At 44.3% G+C, this 22,677-nt stretch overlaps 1 protein-coding gene across 1 annotated transcript in view; it reads right to left on the bottom strand.

Annotated features, from left to right (window-relative positions):
- FAM124A (family with sequence similarity 124 member A) overlaps positions 1 to 21,765 on the bottom strand; it is a 106,388-nt gene extending 84,623 nt beyond the window's left edge. Inside the window, exons 1-2 of the mRNA XM_068526886.1 lie at positions 21,701 to 21,765; positions 13,385 to 13,416 (exon numbers count right to left, since the gene is read on the bottom strand). Of these exons, the coding sequence (XP_068382987.1) occupies positions 13,385 to 13,416; positions 21,701 to 21,765 (97 nt within the window). The remainder of the gene's footprint in view (positions 1 to 13,384; positions 13,417 to 21,700) is intronic.
- Positions 21,766 to 22,677: the final 912 nt, after the last annotated feature.

Genomic DNA, 22,677 nt, shown 5'->3' on the forward strand with positions numbered 1-22,677 from the left:
GAGACGCAGCATTGGGAATAGTGGCAATCTGGTGGCAATGAGGTGACATGCAGAGTATTTAATATAGGGGATCCAAAATGCGTCCATAATGTAGATAAAATGCATCGCCTCCTTCAGCCTGAATTCACAGAACTTTCCTGTAATTGAAGAATGGAATATAGGCTGAAGAGACTAAGCCAAAAACTGTATTTTCCTTTGACAGAGGAGAACACTATGGCATCTTTCTGATCCTTAGGCCCTCTCAAGATTTTGTAAGAAGTACGGCTTTGCTATCCCTGTAGTTATTTGACTGCTCTCTCAATCTTCATCACCTATTACAGAAACAATGTCAGGAATCTGGATGTGAGAGGCTTATTCTTGAGCTCACTCTAAAACTATTAAGAAAGAAATGATATAGAAAGTAAGGCAGATGCTTTAGACACCCTGCATGTTTTTCCACTTGGAAATGTGACATCAACTTGACTTTAAATGTATTTCTAAGCTTCGCTGTGGAACAAACCTGCAGACAGGAAGAGGAGGGGGAAGGAAAAGCCAGACACCAACCAGAGAGGAATAACAAAGTCACTTTAAATTCTGACACTGCTTGACATTGATTCTGGAAGAGGACCGGGAAGTTGATACGTAATTGGTCTGAGAAGGTTTAATTCAGCTAGAAACACTTAAATATATCTGGCATAGTTACCTAAGTCCTGAGGACTATAATGATTTTGCAATTTTATGAGAAGGTAAGACAGGTCTGACGCACACCAGTCTCCAATGCTTAACAATGTACTAGACCCCTTGTGTATAAAAGTTATATGGTTCAGATGACTGAAGAGACTCTATTCGTGCCAATCTCTGCTGTATGGCAAAGTTACTCAGTTATACACATATAGACATTTTTTAAAATATTCTTTTCCATTATGGTTTATCCCAGGATACTGAATATAGTTCCCTGTGCTATACAGTAGGACCCTGTTGTTTATCCATCCTATATATAATAGTTTACATCTGCTAATCCCAAACTCCCAGCCCTTCCCTCCCCCACTCCCCTCCCCCTGGTCAACCACACGGCTGATTTCTATGTCTGTGAGTCTGTTTCTGTTTTGTAGATAGGGTCATTTGTGTCTTATTTTAGATTCCACATATAAGTGATATCGTATGGTATTTGTCTTTCTCTTTCTGACTTACTTCACTTAGTATGATAATCTCTAGGTCCATCCATGTTGCTGCAAATGGCATTATTTCTTTCTTTTTTTTACAGCTGAGTAGTATTCCACTGTATATATGTACCACATCTTCTTTGTCCATTCCTCTGTCGATGGACATTTAGGATGTTTCCATGTTTTGGCTATTGTGAATAGTGCTGCTATGAACATAGGGGTGCATGTATCTTTTTGAATTATAGTTTTGTCTGGGTAAATGCCCAGGAGTGGGATTTCTGGATCATATGGTAATTCTGTTTTTAGTTTTCTGAGGAACCTCCACACTGTTTTCCATAGTGGCTGCACCAATTTACATTCCCACCAACAGTGCAAGCGGGTTCCCTTTTCTCCACACCCTCTCCAGCATTTACTGTTTGTAGACTTTTTGATGATGGCCATTCTGACCGGTGTGAGGTGGTACCTCATGATAGTTTTTAATTTGCATTTCTCTAATAATTAGTGATGTTGAGCATCTTTCCATGTGCCTACTGGCCACTGTAAATCAACTATATTTCAATAAAAAAATAAATTAAAAAAAAGAGAGACTCTAGTATGTTACACAGAATCCGTTCTTCTACTCAGTAACTGCCATTCTTGCTAAACCACATTGTATCTTGCCATTTCCATCGGTGCCACAGTCACCCTGAGAGTGCCAGGACCTCAGTGAAATTCTGTCGATTTGGAGATGAGGCAGCAGGGCTTGCAAACAACAGGATTAGAATATTCATCTTGTTTTAAGAAGGCACATCTATCAGAGCCAAACAGACAAAAGAAGAGGATGCTAAGCAAGCCCATCCCAAGGATTTGCTCATCAAGGCTGCTCAGCCTTACACTAGAGCTAGCGGGACGAATCCTCGCAATTACAGTAACTGAGATTTATTTTAAAAAGGGATTTGTCTGGCAGGATGTCGAGAAATGAGATGAACCATGATTAGCTTTACAAGTGTTCCAGGAAAAAACACTATAGACATGCTTATAAAATATATCATGGATGGGCGTTGAAAAATCAGTGATAAAATGTGGCACTGCTTTTGCTCATGATCAAACCAGCAATGTGGGAAATGGAGGCTGTGGACTCTTTTTTTTTTTTTTGGCCTAAAATTCAGTGAAATATTCAAATGCTTTGCTAACTTGAATAGGATGCTGACGTATCCCTGGTCCTTGTTTCCAAGTTTCCTCAGAAAAATAGGTACCTTACATCCCATTTGAAGAACAAGCTTCCTGGGCATGACTAGAAAATTAAAGATGGGGGAGGCATTTAGTTCAGCCCCTCATGTTACAGATGAGGTCAGACGACTCGACCAAGTCGACCGGTTAGTCAACGGCAGGTCTAGAAGAGAACAAACATCTCCCAACTCCCAGTTTGGGGCTCCCCCTAGCTCTGAAGTGCTTACTCCTGCTAATGGCCCCAAGGACTGCAAAGCAGGAGGAGACAGGGTCCCTTCCAGAGATCACAACCTAACTGAGAAAGCAAGATGCTCACACGTGAGAAATATAAGAAAAACTCAAAATGGGAGATGGTAGGTTCTGAATGATGTAGGGGATGAATTTCAGAGATAATAACCAAAGTTTCCCTCTCCCACAATTTTCTTTTTGCCTGCGGCCCTCCACCTGCAGAGTCTGGGCTGTTCATTGCTTCAGGGCAGGTGGGGGCAGATGGACCCACCATTCATCAAGTTTCTGAATTTAGACTGTTTTCAGATCACAGCAGAGGAAACAGTCTGGAAGGGCAAGGCTCTTCTCTATTGCAAGGACTGAGGTTTCGGAGACAGAAGAGGCCTTCTGAGCTGAGAAAGGCTAAAAACCTAGGGCAGGGCGTTTACCCTGTGAATCAGACTGCAGAAGAACGTGTGATGCTGCAGGGGCGGCTTTTCCACCTCAGCAGATGTCCGGTTTGGGCTTCTGGTGGGAGGAAGAAGACTGGAAGAGACCTGACCAAAGCCTGGATGCCAGAAGGTTTCTGAGGGTCATGTACTGAACTCCTGGGCGGAGCCCTGCAGGGGTGGGTGCTCCAGAGCAGAGCAGACCTGCGCCTTCACGTGCCAGGGGGTGAGCGTGGTGGCTCAAGAGCTAAGTTCAGCTCGATTATAGAGAAACACAACAGTTCCACTTTTATACCTGAGCAGGTGACTGTGAAAATTCATACTCACTGAAACAGGAGGTTCTTACAGAGTTCTCAATAGACAGCAGAAAGCGTTATAATCCAACTGATGGTGAGCCTCTAAACATGCCAGCTCATAGAAAGACCTCCAGCTTCTGAGTCTAGATTGTCTGTGACCCACACATTTTAGCCTATGCTCAAGGCTGAGGCAATGAAATATTAAAGATGGGCTCACAGAGGAAGCCCAATTCTCCCCGCAATAGACAAAGGAATGACTTCTCACAACTATTCTTGTTACAAAGAAGGAAAGATAAGTCTTCCAGGCACTGGTTGCACAGCTCAGCATCAGTACCTTATGGTACCAATAATAATGTCAGAAGATGTCAGGGTGAGATAAAAATAAAAGGGGGAGAGAGAGCAAATGGAATGTTCCTTCCCTTCCATAACCAGTGTGTCGTACAAAATTTAAAAGTTTAACAAATGAGGATGAAGGAGAGAAGGTTTACAAAGAAGAAAGGAGGGAGGGCTGATGGGATCCTCTTCGCTTTCCTAGTCAACTCTGAATATTGTTAACGCTTAGTGGATATGACCTGGCTTTGTGCACAACCTTCCCTGAATACTTCCAACTTGTTTTCCCCTCAAAGGTTAATGGCAACAACACTGATGTTGAATAAAGATAGAAATTGTCTACTGGAAGGGAAATACTTTCCATGAAGCCTGTGCAGTGCACTGATGGTTTGGAGGCACCGTTATTGCTGCCTGAGGTTGGAGCGGGCATGTAATCAATACTATACTTTTAACGAGAGCCACAGAAGAGACTTCAGCTTGTGGGTCTCCAAAAGCTGAGAGTCTCCCTGTTCGCGATCTGCTCTTCAGAGCACTTGTGCCCATTGTTATTGTGTGTGTATCCATCCATACAGTTTTTGTTTATAAAAATCCCAATTTTTATAAGACGCTGGCACTCTCATTCATGCCTATGGGAGAGTAAAATGGTACCTTTGGAGAATGACCTGGCAATAGGGATCAGAAGCTTTAAAAAGTAAGTATGCTTTTTACCTTGGCAATTCCACTCGTAGGAATTTATACTAAGGAAATAATGAAGGATATGCACAAAGATGTAGTATAAAATGCTGATTATAATAATGAAAAAGTGAATAGAACCTATAGGACCAACAATAGGGCACTGGTGAATAAAGTATGGTGCAGAAAGAAATACAATGGAATCCTGTATAGACAGTCAAACTATTACAGAAGTAAGTTTACTGGTATATAAAGAACTTCACAATATGCTTAGTGAGAAAATTAGACTATAAAACCATCCAATATAATTTTTGGTAATAATATACACATATTTAGGAATATAGATGCTCAGAAAAAACTCTATAAAGGCAGACACCAAATTACAACTTGTTTCTGGATGGCTGCATTCCGAGTTTTCTTCTTTTTGCTAATCTGTATTTTCTGATTTTTCTACAATGACTATGTATTATTTGGATATAATTATTTTAAAACTGGGAAAAGCAGCTGGCATGTCAGGAGAATGCGTAGCAGCAGCTTATCACTTTTGTTCCCCCTCGTGGGACAGGGGTCCTGACAACCCTGGTAGGCCAGATGTCCCTGAAGTGGCACTTCAGCCTCTCAGGGAAAATGTGATCATGAGAAGCCTGCCTCCATTTTTCTTTCATATCCTGGCTAGAAATTGACACCCTATATGTAATTGAAATCACAGAATTAAAACTTATCTTTGAAGCCAGAAGGACTACACAATCATTTTTTCAGAAATGGATGTTTGTGTAACAGAGCATCAGGGGAGTTGTCTGTGTGGGATATTGTCCTCAGCCTTTGATTTCCTGATGAGTATCTTTGGTTATTGCTTTTTTCTTATCAACTGTCAAATAGTAATACTGTCTAGTTTTCCAGATTCCCACTCAGAGGACTCTGAATATATAGACCCCATACCATCAAATAACATTCTAAGTGCACTCACTCTTTCACCTCCAGTAGTTTCATTCATCTCAGGTATCGTTTGCTAATTTCATGATCATGTAGATAAGGCTGCCACCTGCTTCTCAAAAAACCCCCAAACAAACAAATACCTCTAGCTTGCCTTATAAAGAACAAGTCCCATGTTTTAAAATAAACTACTCTTACAGGAGGAACACAATTTTCTTTTAAATTATCAATCAAATAACTTAAATATTGTGAGTAATTTTATCTAGACGTTATACAAATCCTAGAACCTACAGATTATACCATTAAAAATTAGCCTCTGAAAGTAAGAAACTTGGATAAATCACATCAATCATGGATGATTTAAGAGCAATCTTATTTACTGGGGAGATGGGCTAGATCAGTGCTCTGTAAAATTTCAGTACAAACAACTCACATGACTCAGAAAGTCAGGGGTGGGGCCTGGGATTCTGCATTTCTAACAAGTTTCAGGGTGATGCTGTGGTCTGTGGACCACACTCTGAGTAGCAGGTTTTCCAGTTTGGTGATTTTATGTGCTCTGCCAGGCCAAGAATACCCTGTCTGGGCAGCTGACAAAATGTGGAAGGAGCAAATACCCAAACCTGCACCAGCTGGCGTTCTGTGGCTCTCAGCTTCCGCTAAGCCCCCACCTGAGTGGCTGCAAGATCTGTACCTGCCAAAAATGACACTTCCAGGACTGTGGCCTTTTTATTAGTGTTACCTACAAGCTACATGTTAAATGGCTCCAGCCCTAAGAGAAAGGTCCAGGAACATAAGAAGTGTCTCAAACATGAAGCCACAGTTGTCCCAGAAAGCCTCAATGCCTGGGGGCATGGAAGAGCCACAAGCACCAGGCCCTTCTCCATAGGCAGGAGAGCCAGTTCCTAACTGGAGTGAGGCCAGTGCATTCCCAGGAGGACAGAGGAAGCCTTAAGGGCTCTTTCCCACATAGCTACAGGAACTAGAGCTGTCAGTGGGCCAGATGCCCCATGGTAGAGAACGCGATAGGTACTTCTGAGTAAAAGCTTTAATCTCACAGTCACTTTGGAAGGCAGAGCCACAAAGCAGGACAGACTAGACAAGAAAATCAGATTGATCTGTCCCACGTGCACAACACCTTAATGGTTTCCGATTGGTCTCTGCAGTCATGGCCACACATCAGGAAGGACTGTGTCATCAGCGATACAATCGTCCAGCACAAGGCCACTCACGGAGAGCCCATCTAGGGCTGTGGAGTCATTCCAGCCGTGCAGGAGCTCACTCTGAACCTCCATGAGAACAGCTCTGCACGTGGACATGACTGTTGGGACAGAATAGGGTCTCAACCAGAATAAAAATGAGAGTAGTTCTTGTTTGGGGTTCATTTGCTGGAAGTTGCACACTCAAGACCTCCTGGCACACAAAACCCTGACTGTCCTCCATTGAAAATATATACACGTTTCCGATGCATTGATTTATGTCAACTGTTGGGTTTACAACAGTTATTAACACTAGTGACACTGTACATCAAACAGTATCACTAGTATTAATAAGCCCTTTGAAATCAGAGGAAGTAGAAAATCAACGAAAGTAGTGATGGACGTGAACTGAGATACTTAAAATACCTGGCAGGTTGGTCTCTGATGATTGTATTACCATCTATAACTTTGTCTGAAAGGCGATATTCTAAATTAGAGAAAATCGGTGACTTTTCTTTTGGTGCTTTTACCGCAATAAGAGTGTGAGGCTGGGGATAGAATAGGTGGATTTTTTAGTTTTTTGGCAAACCTGTGCATATTGCCAACTCCATATCGATCACAAAATTAAGCCACTTCATTGGCTGAAACTGTTCTTCATAAGGATTAATGAATAGATTTGAGTTCTGCCTAGATCTTGTAGAATAAGATTCTGAGAGCTATGTGTTCTGAGAATCATAATGGAGAAAAGTATTGTACACAGAAGAAAAAAATGAAAACTATGACATTTACAAATGGATCATAGTGAAATCGGCTCGCACCACCTCTTCCAAGATACTGATCTTCCTTTTTTGGATGTCTGTGATAAAAACTGGCTCTAAAATGAGCAGATTCTGTCAATAAGTTATCGTCTCCTCTAACAAAAACAGAAAGAAAATAACGAATATTTCATATCCCAAGTCTGAATTGAGCTCTTGGATACGGAGACACAGATCACATATGTTCAAATGTCCCCCGTCACTGACGACTTCGACAGTGCGCAATCGTATACATTCAAATGTCCCCCATCACTCATGAGTCTGACAGTGCGCAACCGTATCTCTTCAAGGTGTTGCTGCTTTGAAAGCTCCTTACATTGTTTATTAATTAAATCACAATGGGCTTATCTTTCCTTGCACACTGACGGGACCCACAGATGTGGCCAGAGACAAAATCAAATTGAAAGCTCCTTACATTGTTTATTAATTAAACCACAATGGGCTTATCTTTCCTTGCACACTGACGGGACCCACAGATGTGGCCAGAGACAAAATCAAATTGAAAGCTCCTTACATTGTTTATTAATTAAATCACAATGGGCTTATCTTTCCTTGCACACTGACGGGACCCACAGATGTGGCCAGAGACAAAATCAAATTGAAAGCTCCTTACATTGTTTATTAATTAAATCACAATGGGCTTATCTTTCCTTGCACACTGACGGGACCCACAGATGTGGCCAGAGACAAAATCAAATTGAAAGCGCCTTACATTGTTTATTAATTAAACCACAATGGGCTTATCTTTCCTTGCACACTGACGGGACCCACAGATGTGGCCAGAGACAAAATCAAATTGAAAGCGCCTTACATTGTTTATTAATTAAACCACAATGGGCTTATCTTTCCTTGCACACTGACGGGACCCACAGATGTGGCCAGAGACAAAATCAAATTGAAAGCTCCTTACATTGTTTATTAATTAAACCACAATGGGCTTATCTTTCCTTGCACACTGACGGGACCCACAGATGTGGCCAGAGACAAAATCAAATTGAAAGCTCCTTACATTGTTTATTAATTAAACCACAATGGGCTTATCTTTCCTTGCACACTGACGGGACCCACAGATGTGGCCAGAGACAAAATCAAATTGAAAGCTCCTTACATTGTTTATTAATTAAACCACAATGGGCTTATCTTTCCTTGCACACTGACGGGACCCACAGATGTGGCCAGAGACAAAATCAAATTGAAAGCTCCTTACATTGTTTATTAATTAAACCACAATGGGCTTATCTTTCCTTGCACACTGACGGGACCCACAGATGTGGCCAGAGACAAAATCAAATTGAAAGCTCCTTACATTGTTTATTAATTAAATCACAATGGGCTTATCTTTCCTTGCACACTGACGGGACCCACAGATGTGGCCAGAGACAAAATCAAATTGAAAGCTCCTTACATTGTTTATTAATTAAATCACAATGGGCTTATCTTTCCTTGCACACTGACGGGACCCACAGATGTGGCCAGAGACAAAATCAAATTGAAAGCTCCTTACATTGTTTATTAATTAAATCACAATGGGCTTATCTTTCCTTGCACACTGACGGGACCCACAGATGTGGCCAGAGACAAAATCAAAACGTATGATGCTTTGGCATCCTGAAACAGCAAGGAAATGATGGCACCACTGAGAAGTGAAAGGGAAAAGACAGCATTTAGAAAGATGCGCGCGTGAGAAAAGGCAACCTCAGGAAGGGATGGTGTGTCATCCTGTCAGAGCAGCGAGGCAGACTTGACAAGCCCCATGGTGGCTCTAGACCAGCTACAGTGCCTTGCAATTAACTGAAACACCCCAATTTTCCTATTTAAAAAACACCTGCAATCCACCTGACCCTTTTTCCTGGACACCAGAGTGTGTCCAGAGGCCCCCGGCACCAGCTGGACCTCTGTAAGGCTGCCCTCAAGGGCAGGTCATAGACATGGCAGCCCCAGGAAAGCTGAGGGGACAGAAGTCCATGGGACCAGTAGCCTGTAGAAGCTCGGGGCCACCAGGGAGAGTGTAGGCAGGAAACAGGGAAGCTACCTGAATCACTGGAAGGACAGAGCAGGAAGTCAGGGAAAGAAAGTTAGGGAAGAAATAGTAGGGCAGGAATCTGAGGCCTGGAGGAGGGAGGTGAAGATAGATTCAGTGACTCCCGCCCACCCACCCACGACATGCGCCTTTTTTCTACAGCTTGCTACACGCTCCTGGGCTCAAATGAGCAAAACACGCTGCTCATGGCCATTTCTCCATAATTTCAGACACAGAGAATTCCTCAGGGCATTGCCAAGAGCCCTCTCTATCATTTCAACTGACCTTTTATCACGTGTGCTCTGAAAAGCCTGAAGGGGCACAAAACTGCAAGGCAGTCCTGCCGTGACTGGCAGTTTATAAGGGCCAGGTGAAGAGTTAACGACTCTACTTGAGGTTCAAGAAGGAACAGTCTTAGGGCACAATTAGTAGGGCAACTAGAGAAGAGGCTCTCGGAGAAGAGTCTCAAACAGAGAAAACTAGTTAATTCTTTGACTGCCTCCTACTGGCATTATCCTGGGGCTAGAGACCCGCAAGAAATGGTATACTGTCCTGAAAATATCATTTTTTCAGCTCCCAGCATCTTCTAAGAGGAATTCTCCAAGTATCATTACGATCTTTATTTGAAAGGAAATATTCAATCACACATGAGAATTTCATTAGCATTACATAGCACAGTTGATGTTTTTCCCCCAGCATAATTATTGTTTTTCTTTTATTCTGTTTATAAAATTCCCCCTTTCTATTTAAATCGCTTAATAATGCAAATTGTACACAGTGGCTTGATGATCTTCTAACCAGGTTGCTGGAAAAAATAACCTAAAATTCTGAGAGTATAAATTAAATTCAGCTTCATAAGGAATTATTAGGCTTTACTGAGATCTCCTGAGTGCTAAGAGTGGGTTTAGTTTTGCAGAAAACACAAAGAAAAAGCCTTTCTGCCCATCAATCTAAAAAATACAAACGGACAAGTCGCAATTAGAAAAAATTCATCCACATAACACCAAAACATCCATTAAAGAAGCCCCCTCAGCCACTCCCCTGAATTGAAAGTGACACGGGACACAGTCAAAAGAAATGCGATTCTTTAACCCAAGAGGTCGAGGAGAAGCAGGAAGCCCAATGATCTCATGGCGCCCCCCCCTTCCACTTATTTGAGGGGAGGAGGGATAAAAAGCAGCAGCTGCCCCTCACCGCAAGGTCTCTACCGCCACCGACTTATGGGCAGCTCACAATACAGAAGCTCAAATTGATTCTGAACAGCCCTTACTTCAGGGTTAATGCTACAGGCCACCAGAGAGGATGCCCATCCTCTGGACTCTTATTCTGGGACCAAGGAAAAAGATACAGTGTCCTTGATTCTTCACTACTTTCCTCCCTCCCTTCTCCTCTCTTTTTAGAGGAGTTTCTAAGACAGTCACATCTGAGCATCCCAGAGCTCCTGGAGAGGTCCTTAGAGGTCATTCAGCCCAACTTCCTCATTCCAAAGAGGGGGAAACTGAGGCTCACAGAGGGTAAATGACTTGCCCGAGAGCACACACCTAATGTATGGTGGAACCAGGACTGGGGCCTAGGACACCTGAACCCCACACCACTGCTCTGGTACTTTGTCTTAGGGATGACCTTTCTTCTTCTGCCATCAGGGGCAGGCAGCGTGAAGAAGCAGCCCCTGCATTCCAAGAAGAAAACCGGCAACTAAATAGAGTGGTGTTCTTGCAGGAAGCTCTGCTGACAATCCCGGTAACGACAGAAACCAACTGTGGACAGAGTCTAACCCCAGTTCTCCCCAAGGAAGCACTCGGGCCTCTGTGAACTCAGGAACAGACAGGTAAAGGGGCATCCGGTGAATGTGTGGGAAGAACCACTTGCACACACAGAAAAGTCCATTTCCTAAAAGTGAATGGTAACCAATGCTCAAATCCCAGTCAGGAGTCAGGAATCATTCAGAAACAAGCCATTCAGTGGCGAGAGGCTGACAGATCGCAGGAGAATGACAATGACGTGCGGGAGCTGCTTCCAGGACCAAAATGTGGGAACTGGGACCGACTGGTCAGCCCTCTGGGCCCGTGGTCACACAGAAGGTGCTGGCACCAAGTTGGCTGTGACAGGGAGAGTGACCCTGGAACTGCACCATTCAGGAGAAATAGGAAACTTCTTTCTACTCAGGCCTCTGAGTGATTATCTAGCTTGTGGGGAAATGCTATTTTTAACATCTACTTGGAAAATACTTTTTATTATTGCAGCACTGTTGAACCTATGTGTTAAAGGATAGATTTAAGACTCTAGATTTAATATCATTTTTTTCTTTTCAGAAAGGGTCCACTCTGTTACCTTTAACTGAATGCATAAGGGGCCTTCTCCTGTGTATGGGTGCGGCCAGGATTGATGCTCCTGGCTGGGAGGAAAGGCAGTTCAGGCAACAGAGAGAGCAAAGACAGTCAGGGGCCCACCAGTATCCCCTCAGCTCTTCTTCCTGCCCAGAACAAGGATGTGATGGCTGTGGCAGAGGCAGCCATTCTGTAACTTTGAGGCAACCCCGAGGATGGAAGCCAAAATCTGAGGACTGTGTAGCACACTTGCACTGCCTCCTCTGGACTTTTTTTTTTTTCAATTAGAGGAAAACAAACCCTTACTTAAGTCATTTTTTTCTCTATTATTGGTAGTCAAATATATTTCCTAACTGAAATATGAAACGCATATACACCCTCACTCACCAAGAGGCCCCAACACTGAAGAATGAGGCAGGACTCGCCAAAAATTTAAAGAGAAAAGGAACAGCAATAAAAGGCTATTGATCCCAGTTGCACTAAGAGAAATTCCAACTCAGAGATCGCAATTAAAATAATGGAGAGAAAAACATCCCAAACCAAATTACCCATTTCGCTGACAAGAGAGGCGCTTTGTTGTGACCCAGAGGACTGCTTTGGGAGCTACAAATTGAGCAAAGGCTTCGGGCAAGTATTTTATAAAAATCATTCTTAAAGAAGTGTAGCCTCTGGGCAAAACTGAAAATGGCAGCAGAGAGAGAGAGAGAGTTCAAGAGAGCATTCTCTGATTTTAGGAACGCAGAAGCGTCAGGGAGAGAATGCAAATCACTGGTGCATTATTTTCATTATTACTAATGGTTCTTAATAACTAAGGGGCAATGCTGGGTCTCCAGTTGGCTGAAATGATCAGAAATTGCTCGCTGCAGTTATACTAACTAAATATAATTTGACACTATATAACCATCCCAGATATACAGCTTTCCGCACAGTCTCTCATTGCAAAGGAAAAACTAAGCCATAACATCAATAAATAGAATAATCCAATTAAGTGTCTTTCCATTTGGGAACTATTTAGAATTGAGAGCTTATCAGGATAGTGAGATAGGCCAAAACAGTTCAGTGTTTACCGACTCAAAAAATCAGGGCTTTTATTGTAAGAAAATTTTTTTGTTATTTTAAAATAAGTGTTTAATCAGTCTGAATGGCTCTGTAGTGATCTTCATCATTGTAAATTGTTCCTAGATATAATGCCTAATTTCCCATAAATAGATTTACTTGTAATTTAATATTCAATACAAGCACCTTTTTCTATGCTCAGAGTATGTTTATAAACATACTTTTTTTTTTTTTTTTTTTTTTACCATATATAATCATCAGCTGTGGTATCTGCCTGCAGGTACAGAAATACACAGGAGGAAATCTGCCCAACAGAGGAACTGGGGCCACCTCATGACCCAATGAATGCACTCTGAGCTGTGAGCCCACAGACAGCAGGTATTTGATACATGTTTGTTGAATGAATGAGTTACCTCAGCTTCATCAGAGAAGGTATTTTCCACGCATGCGGGTTAGTAAAGCCTGGGCTAGTTCCTCCAGGCTGAATTTCCACAGGGGAAGTAGTGGCACGTCTAGCCCTCAAATCAAGGTACAATCACATTCTCCAGGAAAAGCCTCCACTTCTCTCCACTCCCCAGAGAATCCGTATCACACCCTTTGGCCAGGACACCTTCGGAGATTCTTTCTATTAAAGCAAGGGTTACATGGATGGCCTTCTCTACATACAGAGATGGGACTGACCCCCAGGGGGACTCGGAAGACAAAGCTGAAGGACATTTAAGCCATACTTACTGCTGGTGGAGGACATGTGGCTGTAGTCAGACCTGAAACACAAAACCTTAGTATTAGTAGGATTAGACATTATTTTTCTCTGTCCAAGTGATCTCTTCAAAGTAGAATTTTAAACAGTCAGTGGTAAGTAGCATTTAACTGGTAGAGAAATGCCACAACTTAAAAACTGTCATGCTGCGGACTGTTTTGTGCAGAATCAAGTTATGTCTGGATTTGAAAGCACAACTTTAAAGGCATTCTAGAAATCCGGGGTCCTTCATATGGGCTCTGTGAGTCTCCCAGATGGGAGACCAGATGGGTCCCGAACCATCTAAATTTACTGGCAAACTTTTGAATGGAAGCTTATTTTCCCGGGGAGAACGCTCAAAGTTTTCAGCAGACTCTCAAAGGGGTTCATGACTCCCACAAAAGGTTAAACCACTGCAAAAGGTTAAACCCTTGAAATGTCAGCACCACCCCTCAGGGAAATGTTTCTTTGCTGATGTAAGCAGGGGCGAGGTGGACCCTGGTGAGTGAGAGGGAACCCTGGCTGGGAGGGCTTCCACATTCAAGGCCTGGCTGACCATCAGATAACACACAAGCACAATGATGGTTGATTTCAGTTCCATCTGGGAAGAAATCCTGCTAGATATTAGAGGAACAGGATGTGGGCTATGATCTGGAAAGGGAAAAGGCAGGGTTAGGGCCAGGGTGAAATAACCCATCAGTTTGTATGCCGAAAAATCAGCTGCTGGCATTCAGCCTCTGTGAGAATGGGAATGTGGCCAAGAACTTGTCTGCTTAATCTCTGCTAAGCTTCTGCTCTACTTGTGTGGCTCTTAAACCGTCCCTCTCTGGCAACGTACATGGTATAGAAGCTATTGGTTTCCTCCCCACAGTGTCCCCAAGTCATTCTTGGCAGGAAATTAAGCTCTCAGGCATGGAGGAGTTTATTCTACCAAGGTGGTAGTTAGGGGACATAGTTATGCAAATAAAGTGGTTAATTATGTTTAATTTTATAGATATACACTCCTTTTATTTACTTAGTCTCATGCTGCCTTTCTTGAATCATCCAATTTTTACTCCATTGAGTTTCTTACCACATTAAAAAGATATATACAAAACTTTTTTAAAAAGTCACAAAAAGCATGCCTCTCACTAATTCAAACCACCTACATCTCCCACACAAAATGATGCACTGACTTATTGGTAGAGGAACAAAATGGAAGAAAAACAGCATGTGATTTTCTCTTTTCAAATGAAATACTTTAGTTGTCACAGAGTCACTGAATTTCAAAACTGGAAAGAATAACAACTACTAACATTTGCATATCCCTTTATATACTACAAACTGCATCCACTGAGATCTCATCCAAATTTTTATATCATTGATTAGGAAACTAAAGTGATAGTATCTGTAAGGAGACCAGGAGGTGAGGCTTGAACTAGGCAGGTAGAGCGGTGGTAAGGAACGAGTTAGAAGGGAGAATGGATTGGCTAGAGCCTGGAGACATGCTGGCTAAGGGAAATGGGAGAGGAGAGGGTGGGAGAGAAAATGAGAGAGGAGAGTCAGGGATCCGGAACATTCTGAAATGCAGGATTTGTAACCCGAGTGTTGGTGCATTAAATTCTTTCTGGAACCAGGCAGGACATAAATAAACTTTCGGACAATACTTAGAAATGTAACTGTACATATATGCAATGAATACTCAACCAACATCCACTGTGGTAGATGCAACAGCAAAACAATTCCATTATAATATGATCATCTTAAGATGGCCAGGCTTCAAAGAAATTGCATGACAATTCCAATAAAACATTCAGTAAGAATGTACAATCGTATTTATTTTATTATTAAAATTCTGTCAGTATTTTCAGCTAGGATCTTCCAAATACTCTTGAAGCATATGGGTTTCGCATATGCATACGTTTTAAAGATCTGCATACAGATGGATACCTACATAGAATAAAATTTACATTTGAAACATATTCCAAGAATCTTAAAGTATTTTAAGGGGGTATTTTAGGGCAGGTGCTAGAATAACGGATGCCCCTGCCATGAATCTCTCCATATTTCTCATGATGAAAGGCACCGCCCAGGTCAGGCCTGCCTGTCACTCTCGCCCTGCTCCAATTCCTTCCTCATACAGCAGCCAATCTTTGCAAGGCACAAATCTGATCATGTCCCTCTCTGGATGAAGTTCAAGCTCGACAGTGCACAACAGTACACCCCTCTTTGTATGACTGATGGCCTCTGCCCAGCTCTGTAGTCTCATCCATCACCCCAACTTCCACCCCTGTCCACCATCAAAACAGAAATCAAACAGAAAGAAAAGTCACCTAAAACTTCACATTACTCTCCAGCCTCTGGTCCTGGTGACATAATTTGTACCCAGTTGCCATAACGATGGAGATACAATTTTAAACTGCTCTTTTCACTAAACTCCATCATAAAATGCTGCTACATAGTTTCTGTAACTATAACTTTAGAAAAAGTGATGCACTGTAATTTAGTCAACCATTTCCCTTTTGTTGCCTATATGATTGTTCCTGATTGTTCACTTTTGCAAAGCACATGGTGATGAGAAATTTATAAATACAGCTTGATATTTAATTTCCTTGGAAAAATTATCATGATGGGGAATGGGGGCTGAGTCAAGGTATGAAGACTTTTACAGTTCTTAAAATACATTCCAAATAACCCCAAAAGGTTATTTACTAGAAATATGGCTGGTGAAAGACAAGCTGTAAAGCTTGAAAAAACTGTATGCATAAATAGGTTCAAACAATTTCAGATACTGACTATGGTTCTCTGGAGGGATGTGTACTCCCAGCTTTTTTAGGTAGGAGGAAGCAAGCTGTAGGGTACCTGTCTTGGGAATTTTGTTTATTGGTCTCACATCCTAAGAATTTATCCAGCTGGCTCTGAATAAGACATTCAGCTTTGCCAGAATGAAGCACACAAGGTGAATCCACAAATTTTAGGACGGAAAATTTGTGGACACATGATACAGATGAGCAGAATAATACAAGGATTATATATATTCACATGCCTGACACATATAGTAAACACATTTTCAAACATGACATTTATTTAGTATCTGTGCCAATAATGAACAGAAAGTAAGGTGTGGTCCCTTGACTGTACCTGAATTATAATTATACGTATAGGGGTTAAATATAAAGGGGTCTGCACTCAAGATAGTTTACCACCGTCAGCAGCCTACTTGCCAATTTTTATATTTATATAAAATGGATACCTTCCTAAATTCTCTTTTCCAGGGAAATCCTGGGATAAGAATTGACCTTGGTATTTCTGTAAAACATCAGCTCATTGCACCATGGACCTCATCTGTTAACTCCCAGTCCATTGAATTAGATGCCATGGTAATTTAGAGCTATCTAGCTCCACCTTGAACGCAAAGATAATAGAGTACCAATAGATCATCTTGTCTTCTATGCAAGATTTCCCCATCTAAAATTCTTTAAGCCTGTCCCCTTTAAAAATGGATTCTACCTATTCCTTTCTATCCACCTGTTTATAAACTCTAGACCTGAAAATTGTTTATCACTGAAATCACAGTGACGCATCAGTTGGAGGTCACCCAAAGATAAAGAGCATGGTATGACCCTATGTTTTCAGAAGCTCAGTGACAGCTGCCACAGACGTGGAGATCCATTAATGCCAGCTCAAACTTTTGAATGAAAATAATCCATCAGCTATGGTTATATTTGAAAGACTGGCTTAGAGGCCAAATCTGGGAGACAGCACTGATGCAACACCTATTGGAAAACATTCATCTTAGCCTTTGTTTGGGTTTACAAAACACTGCCTGTCCCTCTGTTAAGAGACTCTTGTTTCTTAAGACAGTTGACCATGGTCAATAGCCAACTTGCCAGTTTTTTCTAACAGAAAGTACACAGAAGCACAAGGCTTGTTTTCAAGTGGATCTGGAAAGTGGGAGTTTCAAAATGACATCAATCGCCACAGAAGAATGCTAGTTTGCTTTTAGTCTTAGCCTGTATTGCTGGGGGTGTCAGACAGCAAAGGTAGCATTTCGAGCAAAAGAAAATGTCTGAGCAGAAAACAAGAATTAATTACAGACCAAACAGCTCTTTGAAAGGCAACTTCACTAGGTAGGAGGCGTGCTGGAGACCCAAGCTGCAATCTAGGCCACTAACTAGTCACGCACCCTCTGAACCTCCGTTTCCTCAGCTTCAAAATAAAAATAATTATCAGATTGAGGCATGTGCCGTACTCTTTCAGATGTTCTGAACAGTAATCAAATTGCTTAAGGCATTTAAAAGCATCAGAGCCTCTACTGTGATGAGTACAAAGAACATATGGTCTTGAGTGCACCTGGAGATGTACATTTTTATCATATAAAGTTCTAAGTTTACCATTTGGAGTGTGTTTCATAAGAAATAATAATGTACTGAGGGTTTACTTATGCCAGGCACTGTTCTATGGGCTTTAAGTGTATAGACTCATTTAATCCTCACAACCACCCTATGAGGTGAGTACTATTATTGTCATCCCCATCTTGCAAAGGAGAAAGCTGAGGGCAGAGAGAGGTTAAGTAACTGGCTCAAGGTTCCACAATTCCTAGGTGGAGGAGCCAGAATCTGAACCCCAGCAGGCTGGCTCTTTGGACTGTAGCTTTCAAAGAGATCAGCACAGTCTGTCTACTGGAAGCAGAATCCACGAAGGTTCTTGGAAGCACCTCTGATACGCTGCTGAAAGGATCAGTTATCAGCTCAAGCAACAGCCGCAAATTTCCCGTGCTCCTATGTTCTGTTCACACCAGCCTAGCAACAGTCCCTCTCCCCCAAACCTTGATGATCTCAACTACCCACTGTCTCTCTGTGCCTGCCCCCAGGTGGGTGAACACTGCTGCAGGAAATTCAATGGCAAGGTAGACTGATACCTTCATATGTAATCACTAATCTTGACTGGGTTCTCACTCACCATCGCCTGGAACAACAGTGTCAAGTCTCCATTCTCCTGGGGGATGGGGGCTGCATTTGCACTGAATGGAAACCCCATCTCCCCTTCTCTCCCACTGGTTGCAACAGGGATGTCCCTCCTCTTTCCAAAGCCAATCTGTCCATATGACCTGAAGCCCATCTACCTGCACATTTTCAGAAAGCTGACATCACAGATATCCGTTTTTCTCCTACGTAGTTATCATTTCCCATTTACAGAGTCCTTTCTATGAGCATTTATTGCCCAATTCATGCCTACGTTTAAGAAATCCTTCCCTCATCCCACTCTCCCCTCCAGCTACTGTCTCTCCTCACCCTTCCCTTTCCCAGACAAAGGGCTCCAGCCACCTCACACTGACCCGGCTTCTCCTCCACTACTCCTCTGCCTTCTTTTCATCATCTGCCTTTAAAAAGAAGGGAGATGATTTCCTCATCCTGATTTGTTTCTCAATAGCACAGCTGATCTCTTTCCTTTCTTCCCTTGGCTTCTAGGATACCACCTTCTTCCTTTTTTCATTCCATGCCTAGTTTTTCTCAGGCTCCTTTATCAGCTCATCCTCCTCTACCCGACATTTAAATGCTGTAGTTTTTCAAGGCTGGTCTTAAATAGTACCTGCTTCCCAGATTTGTTGAAGGATTAAATGAATTAATGAAATATGGAAGTCTTAGAATGGTACTGGCACATAGCAAATGCCAGGCTCGTGTCTGCTACGAACTTTAGTTGATTGAATCCACTCCTAGGGCTTCAACTGCCATTTTTAGGCTGACAGTTTCCAACTGCAGTCCTCCTGTCTGACCTCCTCTCTAGGTAGATTACTTGACTGCTGACTCATCACCTTTACTTGGATGTCTCCCAATACTTCAAACGCAGCATGATGAAAATGAAACTTATACCCTGCCCAAACGTGGTTTGGAGGGGATCACAGGCTAGTCTGAGAATCTGATGAAAAACGGTATCTTATAAAACTTCACAAAGTCCATCATTTTGCATGCAACTTAAAGCAATTCATGCACCCCAAATTAAGGCTCCCTGTCTGAGTGGATGTGTCACTTGAGCTGACTCTTGAAAGAAGAGTAGAGTTTCACCTGGCAGACAGGCGTGCCAGGTGGAGAAGGGCCTAGGGGCAAAGAGGGCAGCTTGACACAGGTGAGGAATTGGAAAAAACCCAGCTGATGTGGTTATATTCAGGGTGCAGGTATGAGCCTGCCAAGTGACAAGGCCAGAGAGAGAGGGGTGGGGACCCCATTAACACTGGGGCTTGTAGGCCATGCTAAACTCTTTGCGCTTATAGATGACAGAACCACTAAAAGTTTGCAAGGCAGAGAGACACGATCCGATTTGCGTTTTTAAAAATAATGATAACAAACACATACTGAGCAAGCTTTCTTCATGCTTTCTACACAATCTCGATAGGTAGCTGTATGAAAGCTGGAGAGGGTAAGAGGCGGCAAGCTCTGGAAAAGCAGGGAAACTGTGAACAGTTTTTTAATAAGTAATCTCAACTTTAAGGGATATATGAATATGCAGCAAATACAAGACTAATAAGCATTCACTGAAACTATTTCATTTAAATGCATGCCACTTTACCTTTAGCTTAAGAATGCTACTGAGGCAATAAGAATTCTTCAAACAATTCTGTCCTGCTAATTTACACACTTATGACAGAGACAGAGAGGTGTCAGCATGCTCAGCAAGCCCCTCCCAGGAGCCCTGACAGCTGTCATGCCGTTTGTTGGGATGCTGGGGTGATGACACTCCTGGGTCAGGGCTTTCTATTTCTCTGAGAGAGCCCTGGCATAAAAGATGTTTCAGGTGAGCTCCGCAAATTGAAAACCAATGGACCAGCCGGTGCTTTATCTAACCCAGCTGAAAATGACCTGGTTACTTTTGTTCTGTTTCTTCTACTCCTGTTCAGCTAACTGGGGCGGGGCGGGGGTAGGGGTGGGGAGCCAAGGATCTTCAGTTAAAGTTGATAAATGCCCCACATACAAAGCATGGGAGAAAGCACAGGAGTTCAGTATTTGGAATCAGGTTACAACACTGAAGTGTAACAGGGTTCTGTAGCAAACCATCAATGATCACAAGGGCGGATAACAGGGAAAGCCCATTGCAGGGTAAATGTTTTGGGGCAGTAAAGTCCCGGATTTGGGCTCCAGTGGATAGAGGCTGTAAGGAAGGGCGGGGTTGGGCAGGCAGGGGGGGCTGCCTAGGGAGCCTTTCTCCGGGTCAGGTGTGACCGTAGGTCCATTCTGGGCCTGGACTCTCTTCCTGTCCTCACAGGGTTGCCAAATCCTTAGATCTATGTCTAAATCTCCCCAGCCTTCTTGGAATGAGGCTTTCTGTGTTCTGGGCAGCTCCAGCCCTCCCCCTGGGTTACTGCAGATAGGCAAAGACACCCTTTCCTTCTGGGTCGGTACCCGCATCCTGGATGTAACGCTGACTCTGCACCGGGAAGTCCTCTAGAGATAGGGGCTGGGCGGAAGCGTTTACAATGACGTTCGTCTCCTAAAAGACATTCAGTCTTTTGTCCCACTCAGGAAAACAGTGTTGTTTGGAGAGGAGATTAGTCTCCAAAGGTTTGGACTTATTGTTTGAGTCCGCTGAAGAGAAGACATTTTTAAAAATAAGTAAGGCTAGATCATAGCACCATCTTCATCCCACCTGTGCCCAAGGCAAGCGGCTCCAGCTGGGACAGGTGCGCTCAGAAGTGAGGAAGTTCGGCGGGGCAGTGGAGGAGTTGGGGAGGGCGTCTTGGCAAGCACAATAAAGCCATAAAATGAAAAACGCCATCCTCTTAGAAGACTTCTGAAAGACTTTTAGGTCTCACGTGTCCTACTCTCTTTACCTTTTCTCCCCATCCCCAGACCCCCATCCTGGACTCCAGGGGGTTCCGGAGCTACAATAAGAAAGTCCTCGCGGAAGGTGGAAACAAGTGCAAGAGCATCCCTTGTCTCTCTAACGGTGATACAGGGGGACACTGCATTTGCCCGGCACTCCGCATCAGCTCAGTGATGACGAAGGGCAAGACGGGCTGGGGTGGTGTGGGCTGCGTGGGGTTACCCTGAACCTTGCGTCCTTCCACTTTTCTGCCCTCCAGGGTGGGGCCCGCCCTGACCCGGGGCAGCCACGGACCCCGCCGCTCTGCCCTCAGGGCCGGCCCAGCAGAGAGCGGGCTCGCCACAGCCCCTCCGGTTTCCCCAGGGGACCCGGCAGGAGAAGCAGTCCCCGCAGCCGCGTTCCGCCGAAGCGACTCCGGCGCGGGGTCCAGGAAGGTCCCGGGCCGGGAGGAGCCGCCGCGCAACTCGGAGAGTGGCCCCCGCCCACTGCCCGGCCCGGTCCGCGCGGCTCACCCTCCGGTCTCTGCGCCCGAGTCCACGCAGTCATCCTCCTCGCCGCTACCCGCCCTGGGGTCCATGGCGCGTTCCCCGCCGCTCTCCGCTCGCGGGCGCCGGCGTGACCCGGGACGCGCTCCCTCCGGGCCGCCCAGCGCAGCCCGGACCAGCCCGAGCTGGCTGGGCTCCCTCTGAGCGTCTCACGGCCCGGGCTCCGGCAAACAACTCAGGCGCCACCCCACGCCGCGCCCTCTCCTGGCCGCGCCCATCCAGGCCCCCGGGGCTGCTCCCGCCCCGCCCCTCGCCGCTCGGCCGTGCGAGCGTGTGCGCGTGCGAGAGGGTGCGTGCACGGAGCGCGTGTGCGTGCAGGGGTGTGCACGTGAGCCAGGGTATGTGCGTACGCAAGAGGCTGTGTGCACGCGGTGTGAGCGCGCGCGGGGGGATGTGTGCAGAGTATGAGCGCGCGCAAGAAAGTGTCTGTGCGCGAGGGTAGGTGCGCGCGCAAGAGGGTGTGTGCTCCGGCTGTGAGTCTGTGCGCGAGCTCGCGTGAGCCCGCGTGTTGCGCGCCTATGAGTGGTGTGAATGCATGAGTGGGCGAGGTCTGTGTGGCCGTGCACACTTGTCTTTGTGGTTTGCTGTGGGTAGGTATGTATCTGTAGGTGCACGCTTCTGGGTGTCTGCTGACCGCGTGTTCCCGTCTGTGCTTTGTGACCGCGTGTGATGTGTGAGTGAGCCGTCCCTCTCCCCTGGGCCCACAGTCCCGGAATTCAGAATCCTAGGGATTGCCCGGAGGTTCCTCAGCCCCAGCGTCGGGAGTCCCACCGAGAAACCCCCGGCCGCACGGTAAAAGCAAGGAGGAATCAGTTATACTTCTGGACCAGTTAGAACATCTAGGTGTTTTCGTACAGTTTCCTCAGAATTGCCAACACTGAATTCATTATCACCTTTCTTAGCACAGGTCTTAGTGGCTTCCCACCACCAACTTGCCAGTTTAC

This window comes from Eschrichtius robustus, chromosome 18 (assembly GCF_028021215.1).
Source record: "Eschrichtius robustus isolate mEscRob2 chromosome 18, mEscRob2.pri, whole genome shotgun sequence".
In the NCBI taxonomy this organism is placed as follows: Eukaryota; Metazoa; Chordata; class Mammalia; order Artiodactyla; family Eschrichtiidae; genus Eschrichtius; species Eschrichtius robustus.